This window comes from Ahaetulla prasina, chromosome 5, assembly GCF_028640845.1.
Source record: "Ahaetulla prasina isolate Xishuangbanna chromosome 5, ASM2864084v1, whole genome shotgun sequence".
Lineage (NCBI taxonomy): Eukaryota > Metazoa > Chordata > Lepidosauria > Squamata > Colubridae > Ahaetulla > Ahaetulla prasina.
Window position 1 is genome coordinate 100,895,351 of NC_080543.1, and position 20,090 is coordinate 100,915,440.

General features: G+C 39.8%; 1 protein-coding gene across 2 annotated transcripts in view; it reads left to right on the plus strand.

Moving 5' to 3' along the window:
* Nucleotides 1-20,090, plus strand: part of SH3RF3 (SH3 domain containing ring finger 3) — a 267,145-nt gene that overhangs the window by 153,481 nt on the left and 93,574 nt on the right. The window contains exon 2 of one of the 2 annotated variants that reach the window (XM_058184948.1): nucleotides 9,130-9,405. The exons of the other annotated variant lie outside the window; for it this stretch is intronic. Coding sequence (XP_058040931.1) covers nucleotides 9,130-9,405 — 276 coding nt within the window. The remainder of the gene's footprint in view (nucleotides 1-9,129; nucleotides 9,406-20,090) is intronic. 2 annotated transcript variants of the gene reach the window in all.

The following is a 20,090-nucleotide window of genomic DNA, read 5'->3' on the forward strand; positions in this document are numbered from 1 at the left end:
GGCCTCTCCTTAGAATTCCTCTCCACACCCCTGAGGTTTTTTATTCCCTGCCCCATTTTGGGGAACAGGAATTCATGGAAACTGCTATTCAACATCTGTTTGGAGATCCAAGCGATTCAACCGGTTCCTGAGGACCAACAGGGGATGGTATTCTATTCCATCCTCTTTGTAATTTAAAAACCCTCAGGATGATACAGGAGAATTCTGGACTTGAAAAGTCTGAACCGTTTTGTCATCTACAAGCGGTTCAAAATGCATTCACTTCAGTCCATCTTGGATGGCGTCAGAAAGGACGACTTCCTCACCTCTGTTGATCTCACAGAGGCTTAATTCCATGTCCCAATTTTACCAGGCCAGAGGCAACATTTAAGGTTTTTTTAGGCGGGTTATCACTATCAGTATATGGAACTGCCATTTGGCCTGTCTTCAGCACCCAGGGCGTTCACAAAGTTACTAGCTGCTTTGGCCACACATCTATGGGCTCTCCCCGTACGGGTCCAGTGCTACCATCCAGGTCCTTCAGGAACACGGGTTTTCTATTAACACCACCAAGAGCCATTTATCACCGACTAACTGGTTGCTGCATTTGGGTGTGGAGATTGACACCATGACATGCAAGGTGCACCTCTCCCAGGAATGACAGGCAAGCATAAGGGACTTGGTGGGCCAGATCAGGAGGGACCATACGGTGCCCCTGCCCACACTTTCACAGCTCCTGGCTAAGATGGTGTCCTGCCTTTCAATCATGCCTTGGGCATGCCTGCTCACCAGGTCTCTCCAATGGTTCCTCCTCCCTCACCAGAGGCAGGCAGGGACACTTCCCCATCCAAAGCTAGGTTACCACCAGAGGTGATCCGTTCTCTGGAATGGGAGGATTCCCCAGCAATCACTAAGGGATGTTTCTTTAGAGAGCCAGAGCATTTTTAACCAGAGCACGATTACGACAGTGCATCTCCAGGATAGGATGGCCCAAGGTAGGTGGTCACAGACTGACCTGAGCTACAGCATAAGCTGGTTGGAACTGAGGGTAGTCCATCTGGCCCTTCGACAGTTCCAGACTATAGTGTTGGGCAGGCATGTCTTAATTCTGACTGACAATGTGACTGTTAAGGCACATATTAACAGGCAGGGAGGAACCTAATCCAAGTCCCTTATGAGAGAAGCTGAGAGGCTATGTCTCTGGGCAGAGAAGCTCCATTTGTCATTATGGGTGGCTGCAAATATACAGGCAGTTTGGCTCAGCAGGGCCACAGTTGATCATGCAGAGTGGCACCTGCATCTGGCTTTATTTCAGGAGCTGTCGAAATGCTTCGGACTACCAGCCATGGACCTCTTTACAACCTCGGACAACGCTCAACTGACAAGGTTTTTAGCAAGGTTTACAGTTCCAGGAGTGGAAGGGGCCGATGCGCTTCGCAGCCCTTGGCCGCCAGGGCTCTTCTACACCTTTTCCCCCCTTCCCCTCATTCCGAGGGTAATAAAAAAGAGTTTGGTGAAACGGGCAGAAATGCTTCTTCTGCCTGGCTCCGCACTGGCCACGGCAACCATGGTTTGCTGACTTAGTCGCCCTCTCGGAGGCCAGCCCTTGGAGGATACCACCGGACAGAGTCTCCCTCAGCCAGGGGGCCTTGGTCCACCTGGACCCACGGTGGCTCCAGTTGACCGCCTGGCATTTGAGTGGAGGTCTCTGACCAAGGACAATTATTCCTCCAAAGTGATAGACACTATACAAGCCTCAAGGAGGGCTTCCATGAACAGAATCTATGACGCAACCTGGAAGGCATTTTGCTCCTGGTGCTCCAGGTAGTGCTTGGACCCTACTTCAGACTCCATGCCCCAGATACTGGAGTTTCTTCAGGTGGGGCTAGGCAACGGGCTATTGCCCAATACGATCCGCTGCGAGGTGGCTGCCCTGTCATATACCCTTTCTTGCAGGGGGCAGGAATCCCTTGCTCAACACCCAACCGTCCGCAGATTCATCAGGGGTGCAACAAACTTATGGCTTCCAGTGGTTCACCGATACCCTACTTGGGTACCACTAAGTACCACTAAAATACTGCAGGCACTGACCAAGGCTCCATTTGAACCACTGAGAGAGACCACATTGCATTTCCTGATCTGCAAGATGGCCTTCCTTGTAGCCATTACATTGGCTCAACGGATATCAGAGCTGGCGGCACTATCCATCTGGAGAGATCTCTGTGTCTTCCACCCTAAAAGAGTGATCTTGCACTTGGATCCTTCCTTCATACCGAAGGTGAACTCATGGTTCCACAGGGCCCAGGAGCTTATCTTGCCCAACTTCATTGCACCAAATCCAGTGCAAGCCCTGGAAAAGAAGTGGCACACGTTAGACGTCTGGATTTATATCGAACAAACTTCCACTTTCAGGAAGTCGCTCTTTGTGTCATTCTAGCCAGCTTCCCTAGGAATAAAAGGTCACCTCATCAACCCTGGGTCGCTAGATTCGGGCATATATCACCAAACCTTATGAGATACAGGCCCTTCCATTGCCCAAGAGTATCACTGCACACTCCACAAGGAGTGCGGCCACAAGTCCAGTGTGGGCAACGCAAGCCTGGAAGAGGTTTGCCATGTGGCTACATGGTCCTCCCTATTCCCTTTCATCAAGCACTATAAACCGGACAGCTATGCCTCGGCTGAAGCAGCCTTTGGTAGGTGGGTCCTCCAAAGGGTGTGCAGATGAGGAGACCTCGGACCAGGCTGCAGCCCACCCACGAAGACAAGACCGCTTTGCTATGTCCCATTCCTGGATGCTATCTCCACTGCAAAGAAGAAGGGACGTTGGTCTTACCTGATACACTCCTTCTCCTTGAGTGGAGATAGCATCCATCCCCGCCCTGATGCCGGGCTGGCCTCGGTCCATTGGGGGAAGTACTTCTGACCTTGTCATGTCAGGTCTGTCTCTATGCCTTCACCAAAATCTGGCCACCGTTGGGGTAGGTGTGTCCTCACAGCTTTGACAGACTTAGTCCTATTGCTAGCAGACGAGGAAAACCCATTCCTGGATGCTATCTTCACTCAATGAGAAGGAGTGTATCAGGTAAGACCAACACCCCTTTTCAATCCTGTTGTAACTTTGAACAGTCAATAAATGAACTGTTGTAAGTCACCTCCCTGTACTACGTATCTGGGAATGGTCCAATTCAACCAGTTTCTGTACTGTGATTCTCTCCTTCAGTTTCTGCTGTTTAAATTATTTCAATATATATATATATATTTAAATAAGAAACCCCTCTCTCTTCTGGATATAGCTGATGAGTTTTCCAAGAAGCTTTAATGCATGACAGAAACCATATGCCTTGTCCAGACTGCCTGTGTAAAGGATCTATCAGAATGTGCAGGTGTTCCTTTGAATTCCTTCACAAAATGAGAAATGGCTCCAGTGCACCTCAAGTAATGAGCTACAAAATAAGCCTTACCAGTTTTAATTGTTATTAATGCCTTGTACTGACATTTATTGTTTCATTGCTGAGTGGACAAACTGTGGATATCTTATTCTTTCATTCTCCTTGTACATTTTGCCTGATTGTGTTGGCTAATAATGATTTCAAAAGCTAAGCAGAAGTAGGACTAGGCCTGACAGAAATAAATTTGAGAAATGGGCTATTTATTAATTATATATTCAATGTATTTTTAGCTGCAGTTTGTTAATTTTGCTTATAATGACAACAGTTCAATAAAAATACAACCCTATAGGTAGTCTGTGACTTGTGACCACTCGTTCAGTGACTGTTCTAACAGCAAAGTTCTAACAGTTAAGGAAGGGATTTACCACCCAAATGCCCAAAGTTACAGCCAATGCAGTGCTCTCATAGTCCGATGATCAAAATTAGCCCACCTGGCAGCCCACCTACATTTATAACTGCAGGTATCCTGCAACTCTCCCCACCTGCCTACTGATGAGTCATTTGCTGTAAAAATGCAAGGTTATGGCATGAAATCAGAAGGAAGGGAAGAGATGTGTATAATGTGTATAATGCCTGCATATCAAAGATTAGGAAAAGGTAGTGTGGACAGGTGAGGCCCCTTTCAATGTAGAAAGCAAGAGCTGACTGTCAGGGACATCATACAAGACATATTGTTAAGATGAGGAATAGGGCTAAGACAGAGCCAATAGACTACTGGTTAGATAACTTTTAAAGTGTTTATTAGTTAAGACTTAGAAGTAGGGATGGCATGGAGCAATAGAGGACCCTTTAGATAATTTTCAGAATGGGTATTGAAAAATTGCATAAAAGCTTGATGAATCCTTTGTTTTGGTTCCTGGCATCTTGAATTGGCTGGGGTCCCTTTTGCTGAAGCACTTCAATAAAAGGAAACAAAACCTACACCTCATGTCTAGTGTTCTTCAAAGGCTTTGGCACCAGGTGCAGACCCGAATTGGGGAGAACACTATCTCCTCCGTATCTATGCCCTTTTGGTCCTCTGCACACTCTCTCTGCTGCCCTAGTTGACCTTCACTGTTAACTTGGTTCCACATGGGGTTGATTTCATGCAAGGAGGGGAGAGCCAAAGGCAGCCCTTAAGCCGCAGTACACCATAACACCCTTTCGCAAAGAGCTCCATGGTAGAACTGGTGCTGGCTTTTTGCTGCAAAAAAGAGGAAAAAGTCAAAAGCAGCCTTTCCCCCCCTCTCCTTTTTCACAGCATGAAACCAGTGCCAGCCCCACCCAAGAGCTCTTTGCAAAGAAATTCCCTTTTGCAAAGAACTTCTGGGTGAGGCAGGGCTGGTTTTTCATTGCAAGCCATCACAGCCATCAAACAGAATAAAAAAGACAGTGATAGTCAGCAGAAGTGAAGTTCAGGGCAGGAGGGATCTTGGAGTGGGGGGGAGAACAACTGGGACTGGGTTGGTGCATCTATGACTTCCTGCAGTGTGGCAAGCAGCACAGAGCCATGCGGTTCTGGAGTTGTTTTCCATTCCAAAAGGCAAGATTCAGGAAGGCTCAAATAGCAGAGATAGGGCTGAAAAAATAGGCAGGTGGGCAGAGTTGAAGGCAGTCCCTTACCTTACTGCAGGGGTGTCAAACAGACAGCCCATGGGCCGGATGCAACACGCGCAGGCTACGCCCATCCCTTCCGCGAAGGAGAAAAATGTTGCAGTACATCACAGGATGATAACGTGATGCTGCAAATTTGACAACTGTGCCTTACTGAGACTCAATACTGAAAAGGACCAACCCTGGAACAGGTTGGATTGTAGATCAGTCCTTGGCTAATGACCAGGAAAAAAAATCACTTAATGATGATAACGGAGATTGCAGAACTGTGGTCACTAAGTGATGTGGTCATGTGACATTTCACTTTATGACTGCATTCCTTAGTGATAGAAATTCCTATCCCCATTGTCGTTTTAAGTCAAGGACTCCCTGTACTATTACAGATCACTTCTAAACCAGGTGAAGAGCTGAGCCAATCAAAGCAATCAAAATACTTTGGTCAAAAAAAGAAATGTAGGATATGCAATAACAAATCTAAACTTCTTTGATTACATTGAGTCAGTGATAGGGTAGAAGGATACACAACAAAAACCGTATCAAATGAAACAAAGAAAAAGTTAAAAAGTTATGATATTTATGTGGTTACTTACCAAGCATATCTAAATTATATTAAATTAATCAAAATATCTTTACAATCTCCAAGGCATGTTACAACTTTGGAGCACCCCTAATGTTTGAAAATTGAAAGTTGAAAAATTTGACACTCCCTAAGTTGGAATCACATATTAAAGCTTTTTACAAATGGCAGAGAAAATCAATTATAAATATTCTGGAAGAAATTTTATAAGTGGGCCTTCAATGTGAGCGCCAATAACTGCAGAACCTAATAGTAGAATAGGGAGCAAAGTCTTTAATGTCTACAATATAAGATAAAAGTACAGAAGACAACTCAAATTATTTAAGTTCAAAATCCACACTTTGGGCCCCAAAACACTAAGACAACAATTGGAAGTAGTACTGAAGCAATGTATTGTTATGAGAAGTTAATAAAGAAGTCCAGTTACAATGTAAATATTCTATAATTGTAAATGTAAATATATGTATAATTAAATATAATTGAAAATGTACATCTCAAATTCTGGAACTGGAGATTTTCCATTTTTGTTCTGGTTGAGATTATACTTTTTCTCTTAGACACAGTCCTTAGCCTTCCTAGTTCATAGTTTCTGCTCAATGAACAAATGGCAACTATAGGGTGTTTGCAGAATTTCATTTTGTGAAACAATTACACCAATTCAAAAGCCCTGCTTGCTGTCACTGATGTTGTGATTCAGAGTGTGGACTATTGCAACACATTGTACATGGGACCATCCTTGAAAACCATTCAGAAGATATAATTGACCCAGAACAGGTTGTTTTCAACTTATAACCACAATTGACTTCAAAATTTATTTAAGCAAGGCAGTTGTGAGTTTTGGCCAATTTTACGACATTTTTTGCCAGTAAATCACTCCAGTTGTTAAGTCAATCATGCAATCGTTAAGTGAATTTGGTTTGCCCTGTTGACTTTGTTGGAAAGGTTACAAATGGTGATCACATGACCCTGAAACAGTGCAACATGCCACTTGCCAAGTGGCCAAATTTTGAACATGTGACCATGGGGCTGTTGCAATGGTCATAAGTGTATAAAACAGTCATAAGTCACTTTTTCAGTGCAGTTGTAACTTTGAACAGTCACTAAATGAATGGTTGTAAGTCAAGGACTATCTGTATGTACTTTAGTATGCCCCTATATAACACCACTATTTCATGAACTACACTGGATCCTACCACTTTCCAAGGGCAATTCAAGGTGCTGGTTGTCACCTATAAAGCCCTACATGGCATAGGGCTGAGTTATTGTAGGATATCTGCTGAACCTACCTAAACTAATAGTTATGGGCATGCTGTTTAGGTCATGCTTTGAAGCAGTGTCATCTGATGAAACCCAGAAGCCATTCCATTTCTGTGCGCTTTGAAATAATTCCTACCCCCAATGTTCAGTTGTTTCCAACATTGCTGACCTTTAAATAAAATTTAAAACTTTGCTATTCCCCTGAGCATTGGGGCTAAAATGAGAAAACTCATCAGAAAAGGATATGAATGTCAAACAGGTTGCCTATTCCTAATTATTATTGGCTGTTATTTTTGTTCCTTTATTTTCTTTTGTAAGCTGCCAAGAGTTATATTGTTTGAGTTATATTACATTCTTTAGATAAGCAAATAAATTAAAATTTGCTACTGCTGCAGAAATGCTGGAAAAGGTATCCTGGTCTACTGCTGTAGTAGACGATGGCTCCAATATTTGGTCCTTCCAGAGAATGCCTAAATCTCCAGTTTAGCCTATTTCTCGGTGACAGGATTTCTTCCTGTCTGAGTTGAGCTTCGGCTTGTTGCTCATCTGTGTGGTAGGGTGAAAATTCTAACGAAAAGGTTCACAGATGCAGAATAAACTAATAGGCATGAAGTTCAGAAATGAAGAAGCGTGTAAAGAAGCCGTGGACTGAAAAACAGGAAGGGGAGGTAAAAGAGAGGGGAGAAAAAGCTCAAAGGAGATCAGGAACTGAGACAGGAGGAGGTTAATGAGAAGTGTCACAGCATGTTAAAAAGAGAAGTGGCAACATGCTAAGCTGGAGAGAGAAAGAAACAGAGCCAACAAGGCATAAGATAGGCTGAAACAGAAACATGAGGTATTGGCGATTTAAACAGAAATCTTTTGAAAAAATAGAATAATGCTGAGGGAAGCCTTCACACTGAACCAGAGGATAAGAGGAACTGTGCTTAATGGAGAGTAGACAACCGAGAGCTCTTTGGTGGTGAAAGCTTTTGAACAGGGAAAGAAGACAGTGACGCACTGAATGTCATATAATCGTTTCTACTAAGCAATCAATTCATTGGTTTCAAGGCCCTAGTTACCATTTAATTGCGTCATGATTGTTGGTTGTTTGCTTGTAGTTTCTTAAGTGCTGCCATTTGATTTGTCTGAAATGTAAATGCTCAATGATTGAATCCCCAGCATGTCATTAGGACTTCACTTTTCCCCCAAATACACGTAATCGTCCACTTTGTCTTATCAGAATTGATTGGTTCAAAATAAAGACATATTCCGCAATATAGACATACAAGAAATGCTGAGAAATCCATGGCTGTTTCATTTATAAGACAAACCTAGATTCGTAATAGATGGACATTCTTCCTTTCATTTTTTGATAGAAGAAAGCTGAGAGGAAATCAGTAAGACTAATCAATTACTTGGGTTGTTGTTTTTTTGTTGCTGTTTTTGGTAGAGAAATTGCTTTAATGTGAAGCCACATTCTCTAGGAGCCTCTTTTTAATTAGAGTAAGTAGAGGAAAAGTAGAGAGGAATTCTGTCTAATTTAGATTCACTGGTCAATTAATTTGCAATGGAAGAGAAGAAAACTAGCTTAGAAGCCTGGAATAGCTTGAAAAAGAGGGGAAATTTCTGTATCTACTTAACAAAGAGATACAGAAAATGGTGCTTAATTGATTGTGCAATGAATAGTACTCGTATTGGGTATTCCAATACTGAAATATAGTGACTTAAAGATATTCAACCATGACTGATACTTCATAAAAATAGAGTGGGATTTGTATGCCATACGGAAGTTGTTTTCTATTCATTGTGCTATTCAAAATTTTAAATAAATGAACCTTTTTGTATATTATTGTGTGGACCTCTTTTAAACACAGTTACCTGCATTTTACTGATAAATATAAATACATTCCAATTACTATTCTTCAAACAGGAGTATAAATTTATTCACTGAAAGAAAAGAAAATTGAAAACACTGTAGTAAGAGAAAAATAAAATATAGTGGATAAAGAGAATGATAATTACCTTAACAGTCACATTTTGTGAAACAGCTGTTGGATATAACAGAAACATTCTTACATAGGTGTTCATATAAGCAAATAGTATGAGACACTTTTTGTCCCAAGTGCAGGAAATAAGAGTTTGATTTGTAGCTGCCTCATACTAAACTATTTTGTAGTGAATTCTAAGATGAGAAATGGTTAAAAAGGCAATATGCAACAAAGGGTAACAATAATGTATATTATAATTAATTGCATAATAGTACATAGTATTTTTCTTTTTTTGTTGCAGAACCCCACTCAGCTTCCCTATGGAAAAGCTCTTTATGCCTACGAAGGGAAAGAACCCGGTGACCTCAAATTTAACAAAGGAGACCTTATTATACTGCGCAGAAAAGTAGATGAGAATTGGTATCATGGGGAACTGAATGGAAATCATGGCTTTTTCCCAGCAAGCTACATCCAGTGTATCAAGCCTCTTCCACCAGCCCCGCCACAAGGCAAAGCACTTTATGACTTTGAAATAAAGGACAAAGATCAAGACAAAGACTGTTTGACTTTTACCAAGGTAGAAATGCCCATCCTTTTCTAATTAGTTTCATTATAGCTCCTAATGTATTTGCTTTAAAACACTATTCTTTAAGCGTATGAATTTTGGAGCTACCACAGAGCTCCACTCAGAGGTTTCCAGGGTGGAAGGTTAAAAAAAGTCAGATTGGCAGTCCCAACTACATAATTGAAGTCCCGACCCTTTTTAATCTTCTTTTCCCATAACACGTGTAAAGACAGACAAGGCTCCAATCCTGTGCTTGTGGCTGCCATCTTGACCTTTTTTATTGCTCGCAATGATGCCCCGGCTCAACATTATTCCCAGAACGCCTCTGAACTTTGTCATTCTGATTATTTTCCTTCAGGCAGGCAACAAGGAAGGAGTTGTTAGCCTGAAGGAATGATAAACTTACAAAGAAACATTTAAGTGATATGGTATGATTACTTTTTATTTGAAAATGAATGCTTCTCTAATATAATGAGATAGTTTCAAAAATTATTTTTCACGCATCTGCTGCTATTTAGTGAATGATTTTCCACCTTGTCAGTTAGAGTCCAGAACAGCACTCATTGTTGTAAAACAAGAGGGTGGAATTTCTTCAGTTAGTGGCTATAACTGACCGAACCATCAACTAGAAGACCACAGAGTACGTGCCTGGAAGTAAAACTGAGTCAAATGACTAAAATTGGGTTGCTTTTAATCATAGCACATGCTAAGCAAAAACACACTTTGCTTAGCATATAAAATAAGCCAAGTAAAACAAGAGTAAACCAATTGAAAAATAGACTTTCACAAACCTCAGTGTTGCAAAACAAAAAAAGTTCCAGTTTCTCCAGTGTGAGATAAAACCACATTTCAGCTGTTGAAATGAACATGGATGGACATGACCAGAAGCATAAGGGACTGAATGGAAAGGGAGATTAAGATCCTTAAACATCATTAGGCTTGAAGAATATAACAGTATCTTAGAACCAGAAGTTAGCACAAAACTGACTTAAATTTCTGCTGTAGCTCTGTGGTCCACAACCTTTGAAAGATTAATATAACTGTGTTCATTCAGGTTACAGAACTGCACTGATTTAATGTTCAGCTTTTGTTGACCATGAGATATTTTATGTAACTGAAATCTTGCATTAAGACTTTGCTGCTTTATCCATAGGATATTTCTATGAAAGCCTGGAATAGTTGCCTTGTTCTTATGTCCCATATATGAATCATGTTATTTTTTTGGCAGCAGCAATTTAAAAAGATTTAAAGTTTTAAGGTTTGTGGTACCTTAATTTTAAAAAATCATTGTACTTAATAATATCCATGCAGTTGGGATTTTGTGGCTGTCCATTCATGCAATTCACTAATCTAGACAAAAATTAATACAGGCATTTGCATCTCTCCCTTATATTGACTCTATTGACTCAGGCAAGTGACTGATTACACTGAGTTATATCATCCCAATCTGCCCTACCTTTTTTCCAATGAGAAGAACAACTGTGCAGATAAAAGAAGTAAGGGGTACTGAAAGAGTGCTGCAATAAGGAGGAGGAGATAGGGGGCCACAAACAAATTTGGAAGATCTGGCAATATTATTATAGGATCAGAGCTCCTAATGCAGGGGTCAGCAACCCACAGCTCTGGAGCCACATGTGGCTCTTTCATCCCTCTGCTGCACTTGATAGGGCTTTTGGTTACAACAGGTAGAAGAAGAAGGACACCGCGCTAGAAGGAGACTCTATGGTGGGGGAACCAGACTTCCGGTCGGCTCCAGAATTGAATGGGGGGCTTCTGGTTAGGATCTTTGTGGTTCTTTGAGTGTTTAAGGTTGCCGGCCCCTGTCCTAATACTTTCTCTATATAGACTTCTTGGGGATAAAAAGCTTGAGGAAGACCCAAATCAAAATGTCAGTTTTGGAAAGCCATGAGATAGAAAATTCTGGACTAGGAAGAAACCATAGGGAAATGTTCTTTGACTTCACCTGAGTATATTCTAAAAGAAGAAGGCATAGTCTTTTCTGTGAAGAAGACCCTTGGAAGCTTCTAGTACAGTTTAAATAAAATAAAAACGAAAGTTACCTGTTTGCATATCATTGTATGAAGCACATGTTTATACCAAAGAAAATCCTAAAATGAAAATTTTGATTATCCTATAGTAGGTTGGATTTTTGTAAATTTGGGAAGTGTCTCACTGAAGGTGAGGGCTTATTGCCAAGATAAAATCCATTTTGGAAAGGTCTGGAAAATTTTATCAGTAGATACTTTATATTGATCTAATCATATGAAGATGCATTCACAGGATTACATCATTATGTGCATGAAGGAACTTCAGCATTTTTTATTCCTCTGAGATGGAGCGATTTAGTGGGAAAGAAAACCAAGAACCTAGCAGTATCTCAAAACTGCAGCTCCACAAACAATAATTAATCATTCCTGCACCCTGTGCCTTTTCTGGCAGTCCTAAAGGAAGAGAAAATATTTTCATTAACACATTTTGATTGAATTAGTCTCCAGAGTTGACTGTTTTTATATGTCTTGATAAGGAAGCAGCAAACTGTTACTCACTTAATTTACTGCTACAATGTGTTTACTGCCAAAAAGGAAAAGAAGGGTGTGTGGGATTTTCAACCTCCAATACCCGTCATAGTAGAACTGCTGTTGAATTGCATGCACATTGGCTTCCTGACCTCGTGAACCAGAAGGATGTGGGTCAGCCCTGTAACATTTTACAAGAGCACCTTTGTTGACCTTGCAGAGTTTCCTCATCTTCCCCACAGATCTAAATGTCAACTCTCTTTTTTCTGCATCCATCAAAGAGTGGTGTCACACACACACACACACACACCGGACATGTATCTTATATCATTACTTAATAAGTTTTACTCCCTCTGGTAAACTTTGTAGCAGCTTTTTTTAATCCAACTTTGATCCAGTTACTATCTCTAATATGATTCTTCTCTCCTTTAGGTGCCTTGAGACTCTCATTGTCTCCCCGTCACATTTTTATTCTTCAGCTTCCTTCCTGCTATATATGTCTTGTCACCTAGAATAACCACGTCTTTGGTTCTTGTCTGTTGTTTTCTCTGACAGCAGATAATCTATTTTTCATTTCTGGATTTCAGTCTGTCTTTATTTCGTCAGATGTTTCTACGCTAATTATAGTTGTCACTCTGCTGAAGAAGCTATTCCTATTGAGATAGATTCCAGATCCCACACGCTACTGAAGTCACTCACTCACTCAGCTCCACCACAATGACATGGCCTATCCGTTGTCATTGATATGATTTCTCTGAGAGATGCAGGCTAAAATTTTCATTTCATCTTGTCTGAGAAGAAGAAAAAAATCCCATTTGTGTGTGTGAGACTCTTAAGCCAGATTTTTCATCTTATTTCTATTAATGGCTTTCCAGTAGTAAGTTGATAAGACTGTATGGTCAAATATGTAAAAATATGTACATTAAACAAGTCTCCAATTCATTTAAAGTACAGGTAGTCTTCAATTTATGACCGTGATTGGGTCCAGAACTTCAATTGCTAAACAAGATTAAGGGAGTCATGCCCAATTTTATACCCTTTTTTGCATAGATGTCAAATGAATCACTGTAGTTTTAAGCAAATCTGGCTTCCTCCATTGACTTTGCTTGCCAGAAGCCAGCTGGGATGGTCACAAATGGTGATCACATGACTCAGGGATGCTGCAACCATTGTAAATATATGCCAGTTGCCAAGCACTCAAATTTTGATCATATGACCTTGGGTATGCTGTAGTGGTTGTAAGTTGGAGAACAGAAAGTCACTTTTTCAGTGCTGTGGTAACTTTGAACAGTCACTAAATGAATGGATGTGGACAACTTGCCTCCAGAAGCTGTGAATGCTCCAACACTGGAAGTTTTTAAGAAGAGATTGGACAACCATTTGTCTGAATTGAAATGGTATAGGGTTTCCTACCTAAGCAGGGGATTGGACTAAAAGACCTCCAAGGTCCCTTCCAACTCTGTTATTCTATTCTATTCTATTCTATTCTATTCTATTCTATTCTATTCTATTCCCTTCTATTCTATTCCTGTTTATCCTATCCCTATCCTATCCCTTTTCTATCCCTATCCCTATTCCATTTCAATTCCTGTTCTATTCTATTCTATTCTATTCTATTCTATTCTATTCTATTCTATTCTATTCTATTCTATTCTAAATACCTATAAGATATTATGGTTTGATTCAATTTAAGACTGTTCTATTAATAGATATATTATAAGGATTGATTTCACAATTCTACTTGTAAAATCTATTATTATAAAATAATGTTATCCACCTTATTTATCTATTTTAGTAATAAAACTTATATCGTGGTCACAATCATAGGACTTTTGGTGCCTCACAAATAATAATACAGAATAAAATCTCAAACATACTGATATGTATATATGAAAGAAATAAAATCCCAAACATAGATCATGACATTATCCCAAAAGTTCTGTTTTCAGCTTTTTTCCAGAAATAGACATGAGACATACCTATCTCCAATAGGAGGTCTATGCAATAATTTCTTTTAGATTGGAATTCCAATCTAAAGCTCTTTAAAGCTCCCCATCCAATTTTTATAAGAAAATTCCTGAATTTTCCTGAAAGGAAAAGGGGTATTTTATGAGGTTTGTTGTTGAATGCCTTGACTTGGAGAAAAGAGATCACTATTTCATGCCTACTTGAAGAAACAAAATATTTGTATGGATATTGTATTTAAGCCAGTGTTTTTCAAGCTTGGCAACTTTAAAATATGTGGACTTCAACTTCCAGAATTTCCCAGCCATATGTTAGTTAAGAAATTCTGAGAATTGAAGTCTACACATCTTAAAGTTGCCAAGCTTGAAAAATACTGATTTATGCCCTGCCTCATTTTTGGTAAGACACTTGCTTTACATTAAAAAAAATATATTCTCATTTTACATGTTACTGAATGGATGCTTCAAGCATTAATAAATAAGTGGTTATAAACTATTCCCTTTGATTTCAGAAATGTTTTCTCAGTTCTGATGGCCAGCTTCTGTTTTGAACACTCTGGGCCTTTTAGAACTGAGTACTTCTGAACACAGATAGAGCATTTCCACCCCAAGGAGAATTGTGCCATTTTGAAGACAAGTCAGCTAAGTTTCAAGACTGTGCTTATTTATTTTTGGCTTAGCTACAATGAATTTGAAAAAAAAACTAGAGGAAAAAGCCACCTTTTGTTTCAAACACTGTAACTGTGTAAATCTTACAGCTGGTCTCCTTTGTGGAATCTCTTGTTTTACTCCATCTCCAGGTTCCTGGGTTTAGCAATCCTTTTAAGGCTTAGGTGAGTTGACAGCTTTTCAGCTGTACTCCGTTGGGGCTACTCTGCAGGAAGGAAGCAGACAAATACACTTATAAAGTAGTAGAGAAGAGGGGTTGTCGAAGCAATTTATTATAATTTGCTTTTGCACTGAGAGAGGTGAGCATCTTTTTATTTTTGCAGAACCTATTGTAATATTGTATGGTCAACAGAACAAAAGGTAGATTGCAGATTCAATTCAAAAATGCTTTGAGCAATTGGGAAGTAGATAACCATGGTGCTATTTTAAAGAAAAGTGTGGTTTTGAAATGAAGGGCTGATTGACTACAGATTAATAAAAAATGGAAAGACCTATAATAAGTCCGGTTATAGAGTTTTCTTGGCAGTGCTGTGGAAGATGTTTGCTCTTGTTTTCTTCTGGGAAAATTTTCTGACTTAATAAGAGACAGTTAATCAATTGAAATGGCAGCGGTTTTATTTAGTTACTTATTATATGACTCTGTCAGCTGAAAAGCTCATGGACCAACAAGATGGTCTCTAGCTTAAAGATAAGGTGAAAGTGAAAGAAAAGCCAGAAATGAACAAAAGTTCTGGTAAGAACTATAATGAGAACCAGTTTGGTGTGAGGGCAAAAACACCAAGCAAGAAAGTGGGAGCCTTAAGTTCTAGTCCCATGTTAGGCACCAAGCCAACAAGGGTGACCTTGGGATTAGTGAATCTCTCTCTACCTTAGGATAACAATATAGACAAACCATTCCTGAAAATGTTGCCAAGAAAACTGCAAGGACATGCCTCTCTTTTCTCCCATTGCTCCAGTCTGAGAAAATAACTGCTCATCCAGGACAGGATGAGGAAGCACCAAAGACAGCTTGTTATCTGGGAGACTTGAAGCCAGTCACCATCTCTCAGCATAACCTTACTATCAGATTGTTGTGAGTTAAATGTACATGTTGTTACTCAGGCACACCATAGAAAAGCAAAACAGACTCAGAAGGCACATAGCTCCTTTTTTATCTCAAATCCTTCCTCAGTACTCCTTTGAAGAAAAATTGTGGGCAAGCATTCCTCAAAACATTTCTTCCTCATTTTAAGCTGAGAGCATTGCTTTAAGAATACAGAATTTGTGCGAGGCACATGAAGCAAGTGAGTACTGAAGAAACTGTGACGGACCACCTCACATATTTTTCAATTTCAAATTATGTATAATTTGAATTGCCTGATTCAAATATATATTAGACTTTTTACAATTTATTCTCATATATTTTTCCATATAAATAGATGTAAATTATTAATTGGCAAATGAGGATAGCACTGACAGTGGAAAAATATACTATTTTGCCACCATCTCTTGCTCATTTTGGCTCTTAAAAATGCAGGAATGGTGTTAATAAATACCATTACATGTGGCATGAAACTGTTTGAAACATTTTCCCATTTAATTTCCCTCTCTCTGAAAAAATAGCTGATTTCTACGCCATTTAATAAAAATAAAATCAATTTTGACTGAAGTGATTGATTTCGAGCATAGCTTTTGATGTCAATGATAAAATAGAATTTCTTATCTTAACAATAACATGGAGCAGATGTCAGACAGTGATTAATTCTGAGGCATATTAGTAACAAGGAACAGAAGAAAGGACATAACATCTCATATAGACAACAATTTTGAAACAATGATTCACAGCTTTGTTTGATGGAAATCAGTATGCATAGAATAGCAGACCATGCAGTAAGATCCAGTGGCACTTCATCATCTATGTAAATAAATGATGGATTGTTTATTTCCTGGTTCAGTTCATATCCTGTTTCTAAAAGATGTTCTCAAGTCAGTGTATAACAATTTAAAAACAGGAATCCTGTTAGGTCATGTTAAGGGATTATCCAGCATCCCACATACTAACCAGTCAGATGCTTCCCAGAAATTCACATGCAGTGTACAAATCAACATCTTCTTCAGCAGCAGCCAGGGTTGATTCAGAGAGATTCAGAAGCTGCCCTTAATAGGTTTAGTCTAATCTTCTTGAATTTGTCTTGAATTAAAAGAGCAGAAGAAACCAATCTGGGCAGGAGAAACTCATTCCTGTCAAGTCTGTGCCTGAATCCTGGGAACATATGGAGCTCATCATGGTCAGAGCAGGGTACCTGCCAAATTCCACAACAAACACAGCATGGTACTAGGAAATGTTTCTAGTCTTTTGAGAATCTCTGGCTTTCTCTTGCCTCCTCCTTCTTTTCTTCCTTCTAGTTTATAATCTGAAAATTTAGAAAGTTACCTGAAAGTTAGCAGGTAAAATCTATTACAGACAGGTCATTGGTGACAGACCCACGCTCCCACCCCCCTATGAATTATAGGCCCAAATAAATTATGTAAAATAGCAGGCTTTGCAAATAAGGACAACGTGAAAAATACGGATTAGGATAAAATAGTTGGTTCACAAGTATGTTAGTTGTTTTTTTCCAGTGTATCCTTGGTGTAGAAACATAGGTTGCCAATGTTTGTTTTTGTTAACATAAAATATAAACAATTCAGGGAACTGTATGTCAGTAATTTGTATGTTATGGTGGAGCAGAATGGTAAATGTTGCCCACATCTGATGTTTTCGTATAAAATGTGCCATGAAAACTGATCTGAGTCAGAAAGGACCTGGAATAACCCATTACATTTTTCAAAGGAATGTTGAAAGGCACTTTACAAAGCTGGCAAATGGCTTTGCTTTTGTCCTGCAAATGGTGTATTTTGTGTACCAGGGAGTATCATCCCACTGATTTCATTCCTCATGTAGTTATATAACACTTCATAGCTACACGAGATGGAAATTAGGCAGACAGCTTAGTCTACATAACAGTTCATCTGCCAAATCAATTTTGCTATGCTCCTTTTTCCCCCCCACCTTAAATTTATTCCACCTTTTTTCCTTGCCAGTTGTGTTATTTTTTTAAGCTGACAAGCTTACATATATTTCTCATAGCAAAAATGTTTCCGTGCATTTCCTTCACTATGTACATTTTTATATATTTTTTTCTAAGCATATTTTTTTTGTATATATTTTTCCTTGCAAGTGTCTTTCTCAGTATTTTTCACCAATATACAAATCAATGAACATATCTTTATACTATGAAGTATATCTTAACATTTGAGGAACTGCAAATCTGGGTAAATATTATTGTTTCAGTTCACATAACGATTCAAAACTGAGTTGTGAACATGAACTAAATGGACATCATACCATCCCTAGCTTAGTGGTTAAATGTCAATTATTTTATAAATAGAAACATTTCTTTCTGTTCTTAAAGTTTTCATTGCAAAGTTTATTAGAGAAAAATCCCACTTTAATGGATCACCTGGAGAGGACCAAAAGCCCATTAAACTTCTCAGTAATCATTAATTTGCAATTTATTTATGTATTTTTTGTATTCCACCTATTATTTTTATAAATAACTTAAGACAGCTAACATACATGACACTCCCTTTTCCTCCTATTTTCCCCACAACAACTCTGTGAAATGAGTTGGGTGATTTCTTTCACTATATGACATAACATAGTAGTAATATAAAATAATATAATTATAATGCCTCGTTCAAACTATGGGCTTTGATGCAACAGGCTGGTCCATTATTTCAACAGAACATCTGGACAAACATGTGGTCTGTTGTATCAGAAGTCTGCCAAATGGGCAATCTGTTAAATTGAGGCTTCACTGTGTTATATTCATTAGGGTTGGATAGTATTTTGAATTTGAAAGCAAAAAGCTGCTTCCTTAAAGAAGCTGCATCTTCTCTCAAGAGTTGCACTGTAATTACAATAAAGTATAAACTGTTTATAAAAATCACAGACTGTCACTGCATCTTTCTGCCTTCAGCTCTGTGGTAATATACAGTCCTAATATTCATCACACTGAGGCAGATGGAGAAGAAAAAGTGTTGGGGAAAGCCAAGATGATGAATATAACTGAGGAAGAGGAGGGGCTTCTGTAAGGAGCAGGCAGCATTTATCATCTGTTTGTGAAAATGGCATGGAACAAGTCAACTGCCCTCAGATACTTGCTTTGAAATGTCAAGTTCAGATGACAGAGACCAGCAGCCAAATAACACATGTAGAAGCAGGAACAACTAAACCAGGGGTCTCCAACTTTGGTCCCTTTAAGGCTTGTGGACTTCAGCTCCCAGAGTTCCTCAGCCAGCTTTGCTTTGCTGGCTGAGGGACTCTGGGAGTTGAAGTCCACAAGTCTTAAAGGGACCAAGGTTGGAGATCCCTGAACTAAACCAGCTTCTGTACGATGGACAATAGAGTTTGAGAGTATTGTTTGTGATGGTAATTCAATCCAATATAACATCTTGGATCTTGGGCTTCTGGGTGGCGCCACCTTTCTCGTTGGGTGCTAATTTATGGCACTCCGCATTGAATATGGTAAAAGCCGGATTTAACAACTGATCCCGGCTTCATTTCTCTCTCTGGTTGAAAGAGAGAGACAGAGCAAGGGGGAGGAATTGGGTAGATTCCCCTCTGTTAAGTTCGGGAAGTAACGAGGCTGGAGACCAGGGTAGTGACAACAGCTCTTTAATATAGGGTGAACCCAGCAACAGGCTGGGGGAAAAACCTCTCCTTTTATACAGTTCTGCTGGAGGCTTCGTCCAATCAGCAACGTGCTGATTTCCCGCTCAAATATTTAAAGGCACAACTGTTAATACATAACACCTCCCTCCCAGAAAACACTTGGTCTTATTTACATATTTATTTACATGTTATTTTTCAATGAGTCACGCAAATAACCTGGGCGTCTCCTAGTTCTTTCTGACCTGCGGTTCAGTTCTGGTGGTGTTTTGAGCTGGTCGAGGGGCTGTTTTCTCCTCCCAGCTCTTTCTCTGGGCCATCGGGCTCTGGATTATTGGCCGACTTTTTCTTGGCCATCCGGCCTTGGATTAATTTTGGAATTTTCCTTGCTGTTTCCCTCGGGACCTGATGGCGTCGCTGGAACTCTGGGACCTCAGCTAAGTCTTGCGCCCCCGGTCATTGTCAGCTGTGGATTCAAAGTGGTATTGGTCATTACCTGTCTCTGTTGGTTTGGTTTGGTCAGTTATTCGTTTCCTTAACTGGTCTATGTGGCGCCGCCACATTCGGTTGTCTGGCAGCTCTACCACATACGATTTAGGCCCTGTTACTTTTGTTACTTGTCCTGCGAGCCAACTAGGGCCGTCCCCATAGTTTCGGGCCCACACCTGGTCGCCTATGCTCATTTCCCTTGTTTTTTCTAGCTCCCCCTTGTAGCCCTCGGGTGTGTAATGGGGGTTCAAACGGTCAAGTGAGCACCGGAGTTTTCGTCCCATTAGCAATTCGGCTGGGCTTTTCCCAGTGGCTGTGCTTGGGGTTCTATGCTGGACGGCTAGGAAAAAGTCTATTTTTGTTTGC